General features: G+C 40.1%; 1 protein-coding gene across 1 annotated transcript in view; it reads right to left on the bottom strand.

Annotated features, from left to right (window-relative positions):
* The window catches only part of Tspan12 (tetraspanin 12), a 65,295-nt gene that overhangs the window by 27,562 nt on the left and 19,672 nt on the right, over positions 1-18,061 (bottom strand). Inside the window, exon 5 of the mRNA XM_059256526.1 lies at positions 1,106-1,180. Coding sequence (XP_059112509.1) covers positions 1,106-1,180 — 75 coding nt within the window. The remainder of the gene's footprint in view (positions 1-1,105; positions 1,181-18,061) is intronic.

Below are 18,061 nucleotides of genomic sequence, written 5' to 3' on the forward strand. Positions count from 1 at the left end.
CTGAATATCCACAGCCTCAGAACACGACAGATTCACCACAGAATCTTTAATAACTGTACCAACAATGGAAATGACATCAATTTTATTAAACAAATGCCTAAAGCCCTGCTTATCTCTGGAACAAAATCAAAAACAATCACCCTCTCTTAAGAGGTCTTGAATTTTGTAAATGTTTAAAATTCACCAGAAACTCATCAGGTGCCCAGACCCCATCTTTTCCCTCTGTTCCAGCTGAGCACATCTGGACTAGAACAATGGAACACACCTGATTAAAAATCACCTTTTGAGCCTCTCCGGAAGGCTCAAGGGCAACACATTGAAAGGTACCATTTTGCAGAAGCAGAATTCCTCTATAAGGCATGACACCAGGCAGCATTGACAGACATGCAAAGCAACTCCATTGCTCACGGGGATCAACTGTACTGATTTCACCACTGACGTGAACAAGCTAAGCAATAGCCAGGGTTGGGGTGGGAGGCTGTTGGGGAGAAGAGGATAAGGGCAAAGCAACTGGTGGAAAAGACTGAAAAACTCCTCTGTTATTCTAAGAAAGCTATCAAGGTTTTTTTCTAGTGGTTTCAATGGCTGAAATAAGAGGGAAAATGCTGAACTGCTGTTTTCAAGCAGCCAAATCTCAAGCTGTGAGAGTTTTTCTACCACGGTAAGCACACAGCAATTCTTCAAATGCACTTCTTAAAGGGCAATATGGTTCAGCTTGTTGCAATCAGGAGATACGGGCTTCCTCCCTGCTTTCTGCTGTGGTCAGCAAGGATGGGATTAAAGGAGGAGGTCTAGCACTCTCCCACAAGCACATGCTAATCTCCCTCACTGTTAACTCAGAAGTTGGTGTAAATGTCTCAGACTAGTTCCAATCCATGATGTCCATGTTTAAGAAATCCATGGAATTAACGACGTATCACAGTACCCCAAGATAAAGATTTTAAATTATCACTTGGAAATGTGCTTTAGCCATAGGGGGAAAAATATAGGAGTTTTCAGAAGTGTCAGGAATGTTCACCCTTAGCGTGTAATGTGACCATGCAAAGTAAGACCCATGTAGCACAGTCCCTCTCCAGTGTCCCGCACTGTCCCTCTGGAAACTCACCATAACCTCCTGCTCGTATGTCCACACACCACAAGCCAGTTCCACACAGAAGATGACGAGTAATGTTCCGAAGTACTGCAGAAAGACGGAGAGAGCCGTTAGCATGAATCCATCTGAGGCAAATGTTACTCAGGCTTGTGTTTATCTATGACAAGAATACACAGAATCCCTCTTCAGGGAGCATATGGTAAGAGTCTCCCCAAGCACGCCTGGGGCCAGCTATGGGTAGCCATCAAGACTCGCCTAATTGGGGCTTTGTTTTGTCATTAGGCAGCTGTTAGGGTAAATCTTTTATAAATGTCAATAGTTTCATTGAGCTAAATAAGAACTTATGTGATGTAATTTTAATAAAGCTGAATCAAGTTCTCTGAGAAATTACACCCAGTTCTTCTCAGAATAAATGAGGTGAGGTCTGCCATTTCAACTCTTTCCCTGGTGCGTATTTTCACTTTCTTTTGGGTCACAAGGTGAGGAGTTCCTTTACATTTGTAAAAAATGACAATCTAGAACAAAATCTCTACTGCTCATGCTAATTTAGAATGAACGGTCGGTTTCTCCTGTGAGAAGAGGTCTTGGGAGGCACGCAAAAGCAAATAGGCAAGAAAATTGAAGGCAACATTGAAAACAGAAATTCACATGAAGAGTCGGTACTTCTGAGAAATAGAGAATATGCAGGATCCTGAACAGGGAGCAGACCTGCGACCAAGAGAATAGAGAAGGTTAGGCAGGTAAAAACGATGTAAACAAATATAAAGAGGCAGGTGGGTTGTACAACAAAGCACCAAGGAACACAATATACATACCCAGAAGAAAGAAAAATGAGAGACAAAATTGAAAGGCAGACTGAAGCCAGATTGTGGGGGACACCAGATAACCCACGAATGGATTTTAAATATACCATGTAGGCAGTAAGGTGGCATCTCTCAGTGTTTCTGAATAAGAGAAAGGCATAAATGGGTCAAATAATATCGGGACACTAATCAGTTTGAAAGGGGAGGGCTGAGGGATGAGTTGAAAAGCTTAGAAGGCAGCAAACAGGGGTCTGAGGTCTGAGGTAAAGACATGAATTTAGGAGGCAGCCTTGCAAACAAGTGGGTAACAAAGCCTTCCAACAATACAGCAAAAGACACTGGACCACCTGGATATACAGGCTGAGAGAGAAAGATGTATCTCCCCAAAGTAGAGGAGTAGGCAGGAGTAACTCTTCTGTGGGAGGATGGATGAAAGCGTGCACTTTATTTCCAAAATATAGAAACACGTCCTATTAGAAGTGTTACTTCAGAGCTCAAGTACCTGACATGGGACTGGGAAATACTGTCTTCTTAAAAAACAGAGCAACTTTTGGATAGTGTTCTATTTTTCAACTTGATAATTTAGTCAAGAGCCTTCAGAAACAGGCTGGTCCCATTTCACACACAAGGAAACAAGTACAAAAGGTAAGTCGTGTGACTTAGGAATGTGCCTGATAAATTTCATGGATTAGATCTTTGCAACGTCGTTCTGTGTGTTTCCCTTACCGCTCCCCTTGGTAGAGGTAACCTTACAGAGGCAAATATTAAAAATCTGAGAAAGAGTGGGCTTTCTAGAAGTTCTTTCCACTGATTCCAGCAGGAACAGAACACCACTGAGCTCACGAGTCTATTTCCTGTGCAGTATGGGATTGGGTGGTAGCACTGCATGGTGGTGGTACCTTAGATTATTCCTTCCTTGCAATCAAAGCTCTATGAAGAGCAGACACCAAAAGGTGTTCTTTATCACATAGTTAGTGCTTGATAAATACTTGCTACACAAAATAATGAAAACGATGCAGAGTGAACTGACAGTTAATTGTGGTGCTCATGGACGGAAAAGAACTTCTTAATAAAGGTGATCTTTAAGAGGAGGAGGAAGCAGTACTGTTAGGATTCCAGAAAAAAAAAGAAAGAAAGAAAGAAACCTCAGACCAGGAAGCACCAAATGCAAAGCCACCCTGTGGATGAGTGAGTTAATCAAATTAAAGGTAACCAAAGCACAGATGTGTCTGGATGCATAGAGCAGATGCCAGTCAATGTTTTGAGGTACAACAGGCTGGGGAAAGGACTTTGCATTTTATTCTTAGTGTGATAAAACCATGAATGGGTGGCATGATCTGATGCACCCAATGAAAACATTTCTGGCTGTTTTACTTACAGAAAAAGCAAGGTCATGAGATTTACACAAAGGATGGCTGAACTAGGATAGGAGGGGAGGAAGAGAAGGAGTACATGGGCGCAGGACTGTTGCCTTTCAAGACGTGACATTTTTAGAGTCTTTGTTCAAAGTTTGTCAAAAAGAGAAGAGCAATCAAAAATGTGGAAAATTACAGTTTCCTACTATTTCTGCAAAATAGTCCTTATGACTTAAAAATAGAAATCGCTGCTTGTAGTTTTAACTTGCTTCCTTCAAATTTCTTGCATTCAAACAAAAAAATACAACTGCATAATCTCTAAGTAACACAGCTTAGAAACAGTAAGTGGTTCAAAAGATAAAGTAGCATTTGCCAAGGGGCTCCCAGCTCACCAGGAACCTCTGCTTCCAGCGTATTTAATACAGATGCAGTCATGGGCAGCTTCAGGACTCAGATCTCATCTCTAAGTGTTGTTCCTAGGGGTGAACTGAAACATTTCAGCCTTGAAAGGCCAGCTAGAAGAACTCTGGTAAGCTTGGTTACCCCACATCAGTCTCTCTCTAATACTTAAGAAATATTTCAACATGAAAAATATGTTTACTAGTATGTTACAAAGATATCAAACGTTCGGTAGTTTTATGCTTAACCAATGTGTTTACCTTTGATTTAAAAACAAACAGACAAAAAGATATTAGGAGGCAGTAAGACTCCAGGGAAAAATTATTCTATGGGATGCCTTCACAGAGTCTTAACCTGAATTCTTTTGTTTTTCTTTTTTTATTGTTGTTGTTTTGTTTGTTTGCTTGTTTGGGGTTTTGTTATTGTTGTTGTTGATTTGTTTGGTTTTTAATTGAAATAGATATTCTTTATATTTTTATTGTTATTTTTGTTATTATCTTTATCTTTTATTTTTTTTCTCTTTTGGTTTTCCTTTGGAAGGACTCTGCAGGGGTGAAGGGCTGACATGGAGAGAGAGGGAGATGGGTGGTATTGGGGTGCATGATGTAAAATTTCTAAAGAATCAATAAAAAATATGGTTTAAAAAAAAAGATGGTACCTGAACTGGCCATCTACTATCAATCTATATCTACTGGCCATCTGCTGGCAATCTACATCAAATTGGTGAATACCCTAATTGTCATCACAGAGCCTTTATCCGGTAACTGATGGAAAAAGATACAGAGATCCACAGCCAAGCACTGGGCTGAGCTCTGGGAGTCCTCCTGAAGAAAGGGAGGAGCCAGGGGGGGTCAAAGTAATGACAGAGGAACCCACAGAGACAGCTGACCTGAGCTTGTGAGCTCAGGGACTCTGGACCAACAGTTAGGGACCCTGTATGAGACCAACCTAGGTCCTCTGCATGTTTGTGACAGCTGTGTAGCTTCCTCTGTTTGTAAGGCCCCTAGCAGTGAGATCAGGACCTGTCCCTGGTGCTTAGCTGGCTTTTGGGAACTAAGCTGGATTACCTAGCCAGCCTTGATGTAGTGAGAGGAGTTTGATCCAGCCTCAACTTTGATGTGCCATGCTGTGTTCAAGCCCATGGGAGTCCTGCCCCTTTCTGAATGGAAATGGAGGAGAAGTGGTTGGGGAGGGAGTTGATGGGAGGGAAAAGAAGGAGAAGAGGGAGGGGAAACAGTAGTCAGTGTGTAAAATAAATTAAAAATGTTAATTAAATAAAATTTTTAAAATTTACTGATGTCCACTCACAGTAAAAACCAAAGCAGTCCCCTCCAAAGCAAGATATCACTGAAGATAAATATGTATGCTGGCTAGGAAAAGGAACTATCCTGTGTAGGTGTAACCAACCATCTTATTAAATAAGAAACACAGAACCAATGCAAAGAAGAAAACCAAGAGGTCAGAGCTAAGAGCTAAAACCTTACCCTTCCTCCTGCGGTGGACCTACCTCTCTGAAAGAGAGCTACTTCCTGTGTTAAAGTCTTTATATAGACTTTCTGTTCTGCCTTCTCATTGGTTGTAAACCCAACCACATGACCGCCTCATCACTGCCTGTCTGTACAGACCTCCAGGTCTTCTATGGTTGGTATTGAGATTAAAGTCGTGTGTCTCCAATGCTGGCTGTATCCTTGAACAAAGAGAGATCTACCTAGTTCTGCCTACCAAGTGCTGGGATTAAAGGCATGCACCACCACAGCCCAGCTTTCCTATGGCTTGCTAATAGCTCTGACCCCCGGGCAACTTTATTTATTAACATACAAATAACATTTTAGTACAAATAAAATATCACCATAATCCTGACTCTACGTTAGTGATTATCACAAAGATTTCCGGACTGAGCTAAATCTTTTGAAATTGCAGCTGAGTTAGCATCCTCATTCCCTGCCTTCTGGAGTCACTGGTGAGTCTGGAAAAGGTTCCAAGACCTGGCCATAGGCACATACTCAGATGTATGTAATATGTCCAATACATGAAGAACTGCCAGGCCTATAGATTCAAGCTGCAGGCCTAGAACAACAGGTATGCTATCATGTATACCTTCTTTATATTTTTATTACTGTGTGTGTCCATGTACCTGGGTGTATGCAGGTGCCCATGGAAGCTGTTTGAAGAGTATGCAAGTTCCCCTGGACTAGGAGTTATATGTAGCTGTGAGTCACCCACTGCAGGGAACTGAACCCCTGGTCCTCTTCAAGGACAGCAAGTGCTCTTACCAGCTGAGCCAGCTCTCCAGCCCCTGCACCCAGTTTCTTAAAAGAACATTTATAATGAGCTGCCATTATCATTACTTAAGCATCCACAGATATGCATATGTAAAGCATATACATCAAAACATGCTCTCATACCAAAACTCAAAACTGATTGGCAGGGTAAATTCCATATGACTTGGCCATTCTTTTTTTTTTTTAATTTTTATTTTGCAATACAATTCAGTTCTACATATCAGCCACAGATTCCCTTGTTCTCCCCCCTCCTGCCCCCCTCACCTTCCCCCCAGCCCGCCCCCCATTCCAATCTCCTCCAGGGCAAAGCCTTCCCCACAGACTGAGATCAACCTGGTGGACTCAGTCCAGGTAGGTCCAGTCCCCTCCTCCCAGGCCGAGCCAAGGGACCCTGCATAGGCCCCAGGTTTCAAACAGCCGACTCATGCAATGAGCACAGGACCCAGTGCCACTGCCTGGATGCCTCCCAAACAGATCAGGCCAATCAACTGTCTCACCCACTCAGAGGGCCTGATCCAGTTGGTGACCCCTCAGCCATTGGTTCATATTCCATGTGTTTCGGTTCGTTTGGCTATTTGTCTCTGTGCTTTATCCGACCTTGGTCTCAACAATTCTCGCTCATATAAACCCTCCTCATTCTCGCTAATTGGACTCCCAGAGATCCACCTGGGGCCTAGTCATGGATCTCTGCATCCAGATCCCTCAGTAGTTGGATGAGGTTTCTAGCACGACAATTAGGGTGTTTGGCCATCCCATCACCAGAGTAGGTCAGTTCGGACTGTCTCTCGACCATTGGACTTGGCCATTCTTTTAACTCTGGGAAATTCCAGTGGTTTCATCTGATGTAAGTTATCCCACATGAAACAATCACTCTGCCTTTATTCCATTAACACTCAAGGAGACTGACTTATTTGCCCTCGAGGTTGGAAATATTCCTTATTATATTATCAAGGTTTCTTGAAGTGAATTAAATGTATAATTTAATTCAAGTAAATATTTTTATGGAGGATGCTACATGTTCCTGTCTGTTTTTCTACTCTGTTATTATCACTTTAACCTGAAACATTCAGTCACCTAGTTCCAGGAACACTCAAAATGTCAAATCCATTCTGGAAACATTCTGCATGTCAAGTCTGTCCTTACAGCACACAAGTTAACTGTACTTACTCTTTGCTTTTCTTTTTTATGAGATCTGATTCATTAAGTCAGTCTCCTACTGATCAATGTGCAGAGAACCATTCAATCACGATTTTAACAGACAAGCTGAGCGTGAAGCATCTTGATGCATGATGCTAATCTTTATCTTCAGTAAAATAACACTAGCCAAGGAATTAGGCAACAAGTCTAGCTCTGCTACAGTATGAAGTGAATGCTCACACTGCATTCCACAGCTATCCTCTGTCCATCCACACAGTGGAGGGACATTATCCAATCAACATCCCACTTGGCATGGCTCTCTTGGTGCGCCTCTCTTCCTAATTTTCCACTGCATGTGATTTGTTTGATGAGGTTCCCTGAACCTGCCTCGCTTGCACAGCAACCCAGCCTGTCTTCTCCTGTGTGCTTTCCTTTTAGAATATTGAAAGTTCTGAATTTGAAGCTGGAAGATGGAAGTTTAAAGCCACCTCCAAAATAGCAGTGTGATTTGGGGCTGTACATTTAACTGCCCTGCTGTCCACTGGCTCATCCGTACAATGAAGATAAAAAGGAAGATTTCTTTGCAGTTGTCAAGGGGACTTAGTATCCAAGGAAGTGCTTCAGAAAATGTGAAGTGTGTTACAAATGCTTTTCTGTATTACTTTGTGAAACTCAGTGCAATCCTGATTGGTCCTCTCTTTCTTCCAGCACATCCTTTTCGTCCACAACGGGGCACAGTTTCCTCCTAAACTTTATCTTTTGCTCCTGACCACTGGCTGGACTCTCCTTTCCTCTGTGTATTCAGGTCTTCCTGTCTGTATTTTAGACCTTAGAGGCTTAAGCCAGTTGCCTGCCTTCTCCACAAATGACTGTGTCAGTCAATAGCCAGGCTACCAGTTCCAGCTGGCAAGATCTTATTCTTAAACATCATTTTATTCCCAGTGCCTGAGCAGTACCTGTCACACAGCACGTACTCGGTAAATGTCAGTGGAAATAATGATCAGTTTGCAAACTCAAAAGGCCAATCTCAGTGTTTCCTTAGGTTTCTTCCCCCTAATTTGAACCTTGAGTTTCTTGTTAACATCTGACTCCCTTGATTTTTGTCTACACATTTGTATTTTAAATACTGCCTCTCTGTTTTATGTACGTTTATTTTTGTAGACTACACTCTGATAATCCAGTGTGCCTGGAAACATTTAAGACCATTTACCCAGTCAAAGAGAGAGAGGGGCATTGTGCCCCTTCCCATCTTCCTGGGCTACTAGCAGCTAAGCATTTTAAAGAAGTAAGAAAAAGAAATTGCATGTTTCCATAGGGAAACTCAAATGCAATTATTTTCATTACATGTTAGTTACTTTGTAAAATTATTCAATGTAAGGTTCCTTAAAATAGTTAAGACTATTCTAACTAAACAGAAATGTGTGTTATACATACCAGTTTTTACCCTCGTAATACTGTAATTTTTAAAAAGCACCTAGTAATGTGCTCTGATTTTCTGATAATAGGACATGCAACACACACGTAGAGTTGCACTGCTGCCTTTTTTGAAAATGTTATAGTAATGGAAAAACATGGCCCTTGACATAATAGACCTGGCTTCAGTTCTGACTAATTTAACTAATAGCTTGATGGTCTTCCACAAACCAGAAAGACTGTTTCCTATTTCATAAAATGAGAATTGCTTAGCAGTACCATACTCAGGATTCAATGACATAATGTACCCTTGCATTCTGACCACTCTCTAAAATAATGGTAGCCATTCTTAATCACATAATAGATCTATTAGGACACACATTTGGTTTAAAATGCCTAGGCTCACCTCCCGGCACATGGCCAGTACGGCACTGGTGTCATTGTGTTATTTTGACTAGAGGATGGTCATGTTGAAAACTGTTCATTCTTGAGACTATGAGTGTCATCCTCACAACAGAATACAATCCCAAAGATTATTTTGCTAAAATCATTAGTAAAATATCTGTCCAGAGAGAACGCAGCTGGAATTTTTCAAAATGTCTGTGTTAGAGAACTTCAGCAGGATGGTGTGAAGGATGGGGAAGTCAACTTCTTTCTTGTAAGGCATTGAAATCAAAGTGTTTGTTATTTAAAAATAACTAGGTCTGCCCATAGCAGAGCAGCATGGCATCAATGACTAGCCTTTGTCCACTGGAAGTTTCTGAAGAGGAAGAGAAAGGTGTGGTATCCCATCTTTTAGGAGTGGAAAATGCAAGGGTGAAGACCAGACATGTTTAAGTCCTTGGTGACTTATGGGTAAATGTATCTCTCTGTAGACACAGGGGTGTTCATAGCCAACCCCTTTTAAAGATTACAGCAATAGCAAATCCTCAAGTTTACTAAAGAGGCAATTATTTACAGAAATGGTCTGGTTCCCTGATATCTCCTTCACTGGGATTCTACCCTAATGTAAACAGATTAAGCACATGCCTGTCTGTCTGTTATGTCTCTTAAAACGTCACTAAAATAATAACAAAGGTATCATCCCAGAGAAAACAAAACATGAAATGACACAGCAGCAGGCATTCTTAGGAAAGAGCAAAGAGAACAGAAGAATAGCAAATCTATTGTCAATTCTGAAAAAGCTAAAGGATGGAGAGAGAGAAAATCCTTGAATAGCTTAATTCCTATTGAGTACTGGCAGCTTAATTCACTTCCAGGGGTGGCTATTTCTGAAAAAAGAAGATTTGTTGAAAATCCATTTAAAGAAACACTGGACCCTTTACTATCCCCTCCCCCAACACCATGAGGTGGGGTGACTACCCAGTCTCCACCAGAAAGAAGATGAGGCCACAGAGATACTAAGAGAGCCTTGCACCAGGGAACAGCAGGCACAATAAAAGTGGATCTGAAGGTCAAGTCTACACACCTTTCCACAGAGTTTCAAAACTCAATCAAACAAATGAATACAAGATGTTAAGCTAAAGGGCAGTGGTAAAGGGTCTCCAAAATTCTGACAAAAACATGACTTCCAAGCTGTAACGCTTCACCCTCTAAAATCAATGTGTGAGCATTTAAAAAGCCATTTCCAGTCATAGACATGAAAAAAAAAATCTCTTATGTGTGCTTTGCCAGGAAATTATAATGGAAAATGAGAGAATAAACAAAAAAGGAGTGAGGTAAAATCCAGGCAAATGTGTTTAAAACAAGAGAACGCACATGAAATGCCGGAATGGTAGAAGATCATCTGGTGAATGGTTACAACTTCAACAGACCTAGACAGCACCAAGTTTAAAACAGCCTGAGAGATCTGAAAAACTAAATGGTTCAATGTATTTAATAGGTGAAGAAAAGTGATCCCACGAGGACTGATGATTATGCAAGATTATAATAAGAAACGAAGTTATTAATTTTAACAAAACATGATTCCAGAAATAAAGCATAAATGCACTATTTTATATGGCTGGCCCAGTTGTGGGTAGATTTTTCTACAGTTCTAATCTTGTAAACACTGAACTAACCAAAGCTGTGATGCCTCTGGGTTAAGGAGAAGAAATATAGCAATGATGGGCAGGAAAAGACCAGGCGTCCCTCTTTTACTGAAGTCAATGTATGGTACTTAAAACTAAGCCTGGAAGAATGAGAAACGTTACATAAAAATGTGATTTAGAGATATGGAGGTAAATGACAGAGGAATCTGCTGAGGCACAATTGATAGCAGTTGCCTTTGGGAGTGGGAAATGGCAGGGGTGAAGGACTTCTATATTTCATAAGGCTTTTAGCACTAAATTAACTCTCTAAATTATGTCCATGGACCACTCTGATAGAAGGGAGGACAAAAATTTAAAGCAGATATCTCTCCCCAAAGCCTCAGGGCCAGGAGAAAAGACGTAGACACCAGAGTACTTTAAATATGCTTTACACTGATAAATTAATTCTCAAAGAAGTCATTCCAAAATACTGAAAATTCTAAGTACATGAAATATATTGCAGGACTATTAGAGTCAAATGTTTTGAGTGGCATTAGGAAACTTTCCAAAATGCTCAGGTTACTATCTTCCTTTTGTTAATATGCCTTCAGTAGTTCAAAATAGAAGTGGTTTAGTAAAACACACAAAGTATGTAGTTAAATGTGAATTTATGGCCTTGACCTTGGCTGGAAATCGTGGTGTCTTCTGAAATACTGTTCTTGAAAACCATATGCGCATTCTACCTAAATCAGTGTGAGTGAGATTATCTCCTACAATAGTTTGTTTCAATAACAAAATTATGAAGCTTAAGATGACATAATAAGGGTAACTTTATCCTGAGACCAGAATTTATTTACCTAAGAAATATATCTACATATGAGTATAATCAAATCGTATATATCAAAATAGAGGCAAAAAATCAAGCTTATTTATATACAAATACTTACACATAGATGCACATTAACATGTACATACATATACAAGTCATACGTTATCTCTACATATATTCATACAATTTACTACTCAAAAATTATAAGGCTATCATTTCTTTTTAATTAACTAATATTTTAAATTTATTCTTTGAGAATTCCAAACACATAGACAGTGTATTTTGATGATCTACCTCCTCCCTTTCCCCTTCTGACTACTCCATGGTCACTCCTCACCCATACTAGAAGGTTTAGTGAGTCATATGTCATGTCCAACATGACAGTATTTCATAGCACTCCTCTCCATTCTGAATCTTTTTTTTTCAATATATGTAGGAAGTATGTGTGTGTGTGTGTGTGTGTGTGTGTGTGTGTGTCTTTGTGTGTGTGCACGCACATTGGGAGTTTTTCTCAGCCACTCTTACTGACTTCTGATTACACGCGCACACACACACACACACACACACACACACACACACACACACACACACACAAGTAACATGTTTATATAGGAAAAATCACTTCCTGCCTTTAAACTAGAAAGAAATATCCCCCAAACCCCATGTTTCCATCTTTTACCTTTCTGGTTACAGAAAGATAAAAAATTACCAATGCATCATTTTTAAAATGACATTTTTAAAAATCCCCTTTTCCTTTGTCACACTCTGGCTAGTCAAAGGCACAGCCTTAATTGCTCTGTCGCATCATTGACAAATCTTATCAGAAAGCAGCTCCATATTCTTTTCTTTTTATAGTTTCAACTTTGGTCAGATTAGCTTCTTTCTAACAATACAATTACTTCATTTTTATTTACATGTCACATTTTTATAAGTAAGGACTAGACAGATGAGTGCCCAAAGCTCAGTAAACTGACAAGAAAACGTGATTTTATTTCTTTTTATATCTTTACCTCTTTACTTTACTACTAACAATATTTTAAAAAAACTTTCTAGGAAAGCAATATGTGTTTTTAATAAAATATTTTAAATAGTTTTATTAGGGAAGCTGACTTCTTAAACATTTTTGTTTCTAACTTTTGTCAATCTAATGGAACTACGAAACTAATCTTTGCCAACAAAATCAATGTTTTGAGCATGCTAAACCTCCTAGTAGGGCACTGAGAAATGTAGAAAATGAATATTTTAATTACAGTAGTCTCTTTTAGTGGAAGTGTGCTCTGTGGAAAACGTAATACTATTCCATTCAGTTCTATAGTAAGAATTACATGGTATAGACTATGAATGAAAACCAAACCTCTGTATGCAACATAAAAAATAAGGTCGTTGTTATCCATCCAGGTTCTGCCATAATACCAACTGGAAAAGAAGTTCTTTCCAACAAAAAAAATTGTAATGTTTACATATATTTTGTGAGAAAATAAATAATTTGCCAAGTATCACCAAACTCTATGAGAATGCTTCCTGATTTTAAAACAAAGTAAAAGTGATAAACACTATAAAAAGTTAAGCATACTCCCCTCTTAATTTATAACTAGCCAGTTAGATTTTTTTCCATTCATAATATCCCACATAATTTAAAACTACAAAAGGTTATATTGTTTATCTAGGAAAATTCACACAATTCTCCCAAATAAAGTCAATTTCAAAATACAACATGCCTTACTGGACATTTTAATATTTTAAAAACACAGACCCTTTGACTTTTTCTCCCCATTACAAAACAACTCTTTGAGCAAACAAAAAGTTTGATTAAAGGCCTGTGTTCACTACATGATAAATGATAAACTCCAGTCTCTCCCCTGTCAAATACCGAACTCTGCAAGTTTTCGGTGCTGAGTATCTTCATGTCAGTTGTTTATTTTTCCTCCCTTGGTGACGGCAGGTTTAAAAATATTATATTACTTATAGTTAGTAAATAAGGGAATTCCAGTGCCAAATATTTGTACAAGATAATGGAACGGTTTGCCCTTCTGTTAGGAATTCACAGCGACTGAAATGCTAACAGCCCAAGAATACTTGCTGCTTAAAACACACATACATATACACAGCCTCTGTTGAGATGGCTCTCATCATGGAGTGGTAGCAGAGTCAGGAGTGGAACATTCTGCAGGCACATCAGTCGAGTCTAATGTCATCCTACAAATTTTTCAAGGAAAAGGCAACACTGAATATCCTTCCTTTGAGCAATCATAAACAGTATGAGGCTAGTCTCATTTTGGAAAAAAACTAGAACAAGGGTGGTATAAGGAATAATCCTGCAGTCTCGTAACTACTCAACATGGGCAGAAATCCAAGCTCGGGTGAATATTGGCACGCTGTGATCTTACATTCATGCTTGACATCTGAAAATGTATAGGAGACTATTTCAAAAGTGTATCTTCACCTACTCTCTTTGCAATTTTATTTTTACTGGTCTTTGCTGGGCCAATGTCTTCATCAAAGCTGTTGGTGAGCCTCAAATCAGTGTTTGTATCATATGGTATTTCAACAGCTCATCAGAGAAAAAGTCCTGCCAGAATCTGAGGGTCTGGCTGAGTGCCATAAGTTCCCGAGGTGGGGGTTGGGAGCAATGACCTATATCATGAGAGGGAAGGCATTAAGGGTGAGGCAATAAAACAGCTGGACACACTAGAGAGGTCACCATGTATATAGCTTCTGTTCCCCTGTAAGTTAGGTCAGCTCAAGTCTGCAAACACAGCCACATCTCAAATAATTTACAGTCTGTTCCTGGTCTCTGAGGAGGCAATGGCTACAGATTATTGGGCCATTCCTCAGAATGGGAGACAGGGCCCCCTGTTCTCAGGACCTGTGCATGAACACACAAATGGAAAGTTGCCTTAGACATTACCTAAGCAACAGAGGCAAGCACACTAGATTTGATGACCCAGAGAGTGATCTCATGTAGACCCAACCAACGGTGCCAGCCCTTCCCAAGCATGACAGTGGCAGGCATCACTATGACAATAATCCTAATAAGAGATGAAACTGGAAGTCTAAAAAGATAATATTCAACAGGAAAGTCACTAAAGGATGAAAACTCAACTTTAAAACCTGCTAATATGTTCAAAATCTCACAACTGTGAAAGCAAGTTCTCAACCACATTGTTTTACCTTTATTTTCAGTTATGCCATCCAATCTGATTTATGTTTGTATACACACACACACACACACACACACACATACACACACACACACACACACACACACACACACGCCTATGTGTTAGAAAGAAAGGGTTTGTTTTAACCCAGTGGGGCAATATAACTTAGTCATGGAGCACTTGCCTAGCATTCATGAAGCTCTGGATTCAATCCTCAGTATTGCCAGAAAGAGTTTTAAGAAAATAATTTTTATTTTCCTAAATCCACATAGTCAAATTTATGTATAAGTAGACAAGCTTGTTCTTTCGTAATTTTTAACCTATTCCAATAAATAACTTTATCTTCCTGAGTGAAGAACATGTTTTCTTTCAAATAAGATAAAATCACTCTATTGTAATAAAGTCACAAATAAAAATATCACACAGATCGATTAAGGTAGTCCCTCAAAGACTTGTCCCATCCCAAACCCCGTACGTCTCGGTGAACTTCTATATGGTTAGAATGGCCATTGCGAACCATGAAGCTTCACTTAGAGTTTTACACTTTCCTTGATAACTACATGTTTGTATCCATCACACAAGAAAGAAAAGTCTACCGGACAGCTGGCAGCAGAAAGGCAAAGAGCCAGCTGTAAGAACAGAACTCTTGGGCTGGTAAGATGGCTCCCTGGCTAAAGGCACTTCAACCCCAGGACTCACGCAAAGGTAGGAGGGGAGAACCAACTGTCCAGAGTTGTCCCGTGACATCCACATGCACATCCTGGCAGGTGTGAGTGCACACATACACACACACACACACACACACACACACACACACGCACGCACGCACACACGTGCATCATGCATACACACATACTATAATAATAATAACAATAATAAAGGAAAACAATTCTTGGGGACTCATACAATCTGATTGCCAGTCACGGTTAGAGTACAAAGGAGGGAAATCGTGTGTGAATGGTAAAATCATTAAATCTCAAGTTCCCCAAACAGCAACAGTTCAGTCTAGATGAGTGTTTCTCAGCCTGTGGGCCATGACCACTTTGGGGACACACATCAGATATCCTGCATATCAGATATTTATTTTATGTTTTCTAATGGTGGCAAAACTACAGTTATGAAGTAGCAACGAAATAATTTTATGATTGGTGGTCACCACAACATGAGGAACTGCACTGAAGGGTTGCAGCATTAGGAAGGTTGAGAAGCACGGGTCTACATGATAGCTGGAAGAGTATGAACTGAACCACATGCATTCAAAACAATTTTAAAGAAATGTACTTTTGTTACAAACAAATATTTGAATAGAACAATGCTGAAAAGTAATGATCTTTAGAGACCTGCTTTTCATAAACAAACACATGATGCCTGAGTAAAGCATATACATTATCTCCAAGTCAACACTTCCGAACTGCAAGCAAGTTAACCAATTCTACCACAATCCTTACATGAATTAGCTGTTAGCAGAACTTTTTACTGGTGGGAATTCTCCCTATGTTGCACAGGCTAGACTCAAATTTGAAATCCACCTCCCTTGGTCTCCTCAGTGCCTGGGATCACAGGTATGTACCATCATGCCCTACTGTCTGTGGAACTGTTTTCTCTGAGGCTAGAAAAATCAAGAGCATGCCCAATAAGTACTGTACTGTTGTACCCTCCAACAAGGTCTCTGGGTGCTCACTTGTCTCCACAAACGTCTTAGGCCAGCATGCAGTTTCTTGGTGTCAATTTAGCTAGATGGCTATATTTTTGCTAGCAAATCTGCACTAAAGACACTCAGACTGTCACAGTTTTATTTACAATGGATACTTTTAGAGCTAAAGGCATCTTGAGAGTATTAAAGAATCTATCCTGTTTTCTCTTGTCATTAAAAAGGGATCTATAAACAGAAGGCCCCGTTAGTCCAGAGTGACATAGTCAGGTAGTCATTTTCCTCCAAACTGCTGAGCAAAAGGCCCCAAAGTAGCTAAGAGCAAACGCTGCTACCAGGGATATACCCCACAGATGAGCTAGATGGCATCACTCTTCTGCTTAAAAGCTTCAGACTGCCAATCATTCGTGTGATATCAGGACTGTCAGTCCCTAACTCTATCCCAGCTCACTCGCACAGCCCAGCTCAACTCTACAAGGCACACATGTGTGTCCTGCTCCTAGCCACCACGAGCTTCTTAATGACTGGATCTGTTTATTAACAGTTTAGTTCCTTAAAAGTTCCCTGCTCTTACAAGGGCCCTGGTAGCCACTGCTCTGTCCCTGCCCACTATTTCCTACCAATGCCTGCCTTTATCCTCAGTCCTCAGGTCTCAGCTCAGATGTATCCTTGTGTACCTTTATTAAACACCGTCCACGGAACAAGACAATTGTTTCTGAGTTCTTCCAAGGTACTTTTAATCACACAAAAGAAGTTTATGGGATTAAAATATTTTAATTCTAAAAGGCAGACCTCTAATTGTTCTGTTAAGCTTTCAATCCATGCTTCAAACTCAGTGGTGCAAAGCCTAAACAGAACTTGAAATTGCAAAATATTTAAAGAGGGTGTTACCTGGGAGATACCCTGAAATCATTCATATTTTTACTTAATTAGAAATAATTCTTAAATCAGCAAGCATCAACCAATAAAAATTCCTATCTATTTGAACACACTGTTTCTACAACATTTTCCCTTTACACGCTTCCTTAGGGCACATTTGTAGACAGACACACTAGCACTGCTTCAGGGACAGAAACAGTCAAAGATCAAGGCCATGGGCTCTTATACACACATCAGCTGCTAACCAGGCTTCTTACTGCCTGCTACTAAAAATGAGAGTCATTTCATGCCATCCTGGAAATCCTCACAGGCTCTCTTTCTAGCCAGTGGCTCTCCAGAGTCTAAAGGTACTCCTACAAAGACTTCGCAACGTGACTTACTTCATCTCGTCCTCTCTCTGCCCCACAGCCATACCCAATGCCTGAACCTGCCATAGACCGTCATCACCCTTTATCAGCAATACTGTTCACATGACTCCAAATCCCCCTCCTCTTCTCCACCAGGAAAGTCCTAATGCATTTTCAACACCCAGCAAAGTCGCCCTCCTTCGAACATTTTAAGGGGTCTCCACTGCTCCTGATTCTGGGTTCCCACAGTAATTTACTTATAAATTGAATGTGTGTATTTTGCTAAATTCTATCTGTCTATTCCTCTCCTTGTTGTCTCTGAAGAGTCTATCACAGGCTGCAAAGTCAGCGCATGTGATAGACTCGGGAAAGGACAGTGGGGAGGAGGAAAGAGGAAGAGGAGCTCTAATCCTGTTTGATCCTTTGACAGGATTAGAGAGAGTAACTGTGGCAAAAAAGTCTTAGTAAAATATAAAGATTATATTTTTAAAAAATAAGGTGGGTAGAAGTAATAAATACAGCATAAGTAAGCATTAAAAAGGCCCAGCCCCTATAGCCGATCAGATGCATTATAATGATACTTTGCAGTGAAATGTGCATGGGCTTTGCACACAGATTGTATTTGAGTGTTAATCACAGCACTACCAGCTGCGTATCTTCAGGCACGCTACTTTTCCTCCTCTGTCACTAGCCTACCCAAAGG

Source organism: Peromyscus eremicus, chromosome 3 (genome assembly GCF_949786415.1).
Source record: "Peromyscus eremicus chromosome 3, PerEre_H2_v1, whole genome shotgun sequence".
Classification (NCBI taxonomy): domain Eukaryota; kingdom Metazoa; phylum Chordata; class Mammalia; order Rodentia; family Cricetidae; genus Peromyscus; species Peromyscus eremicus.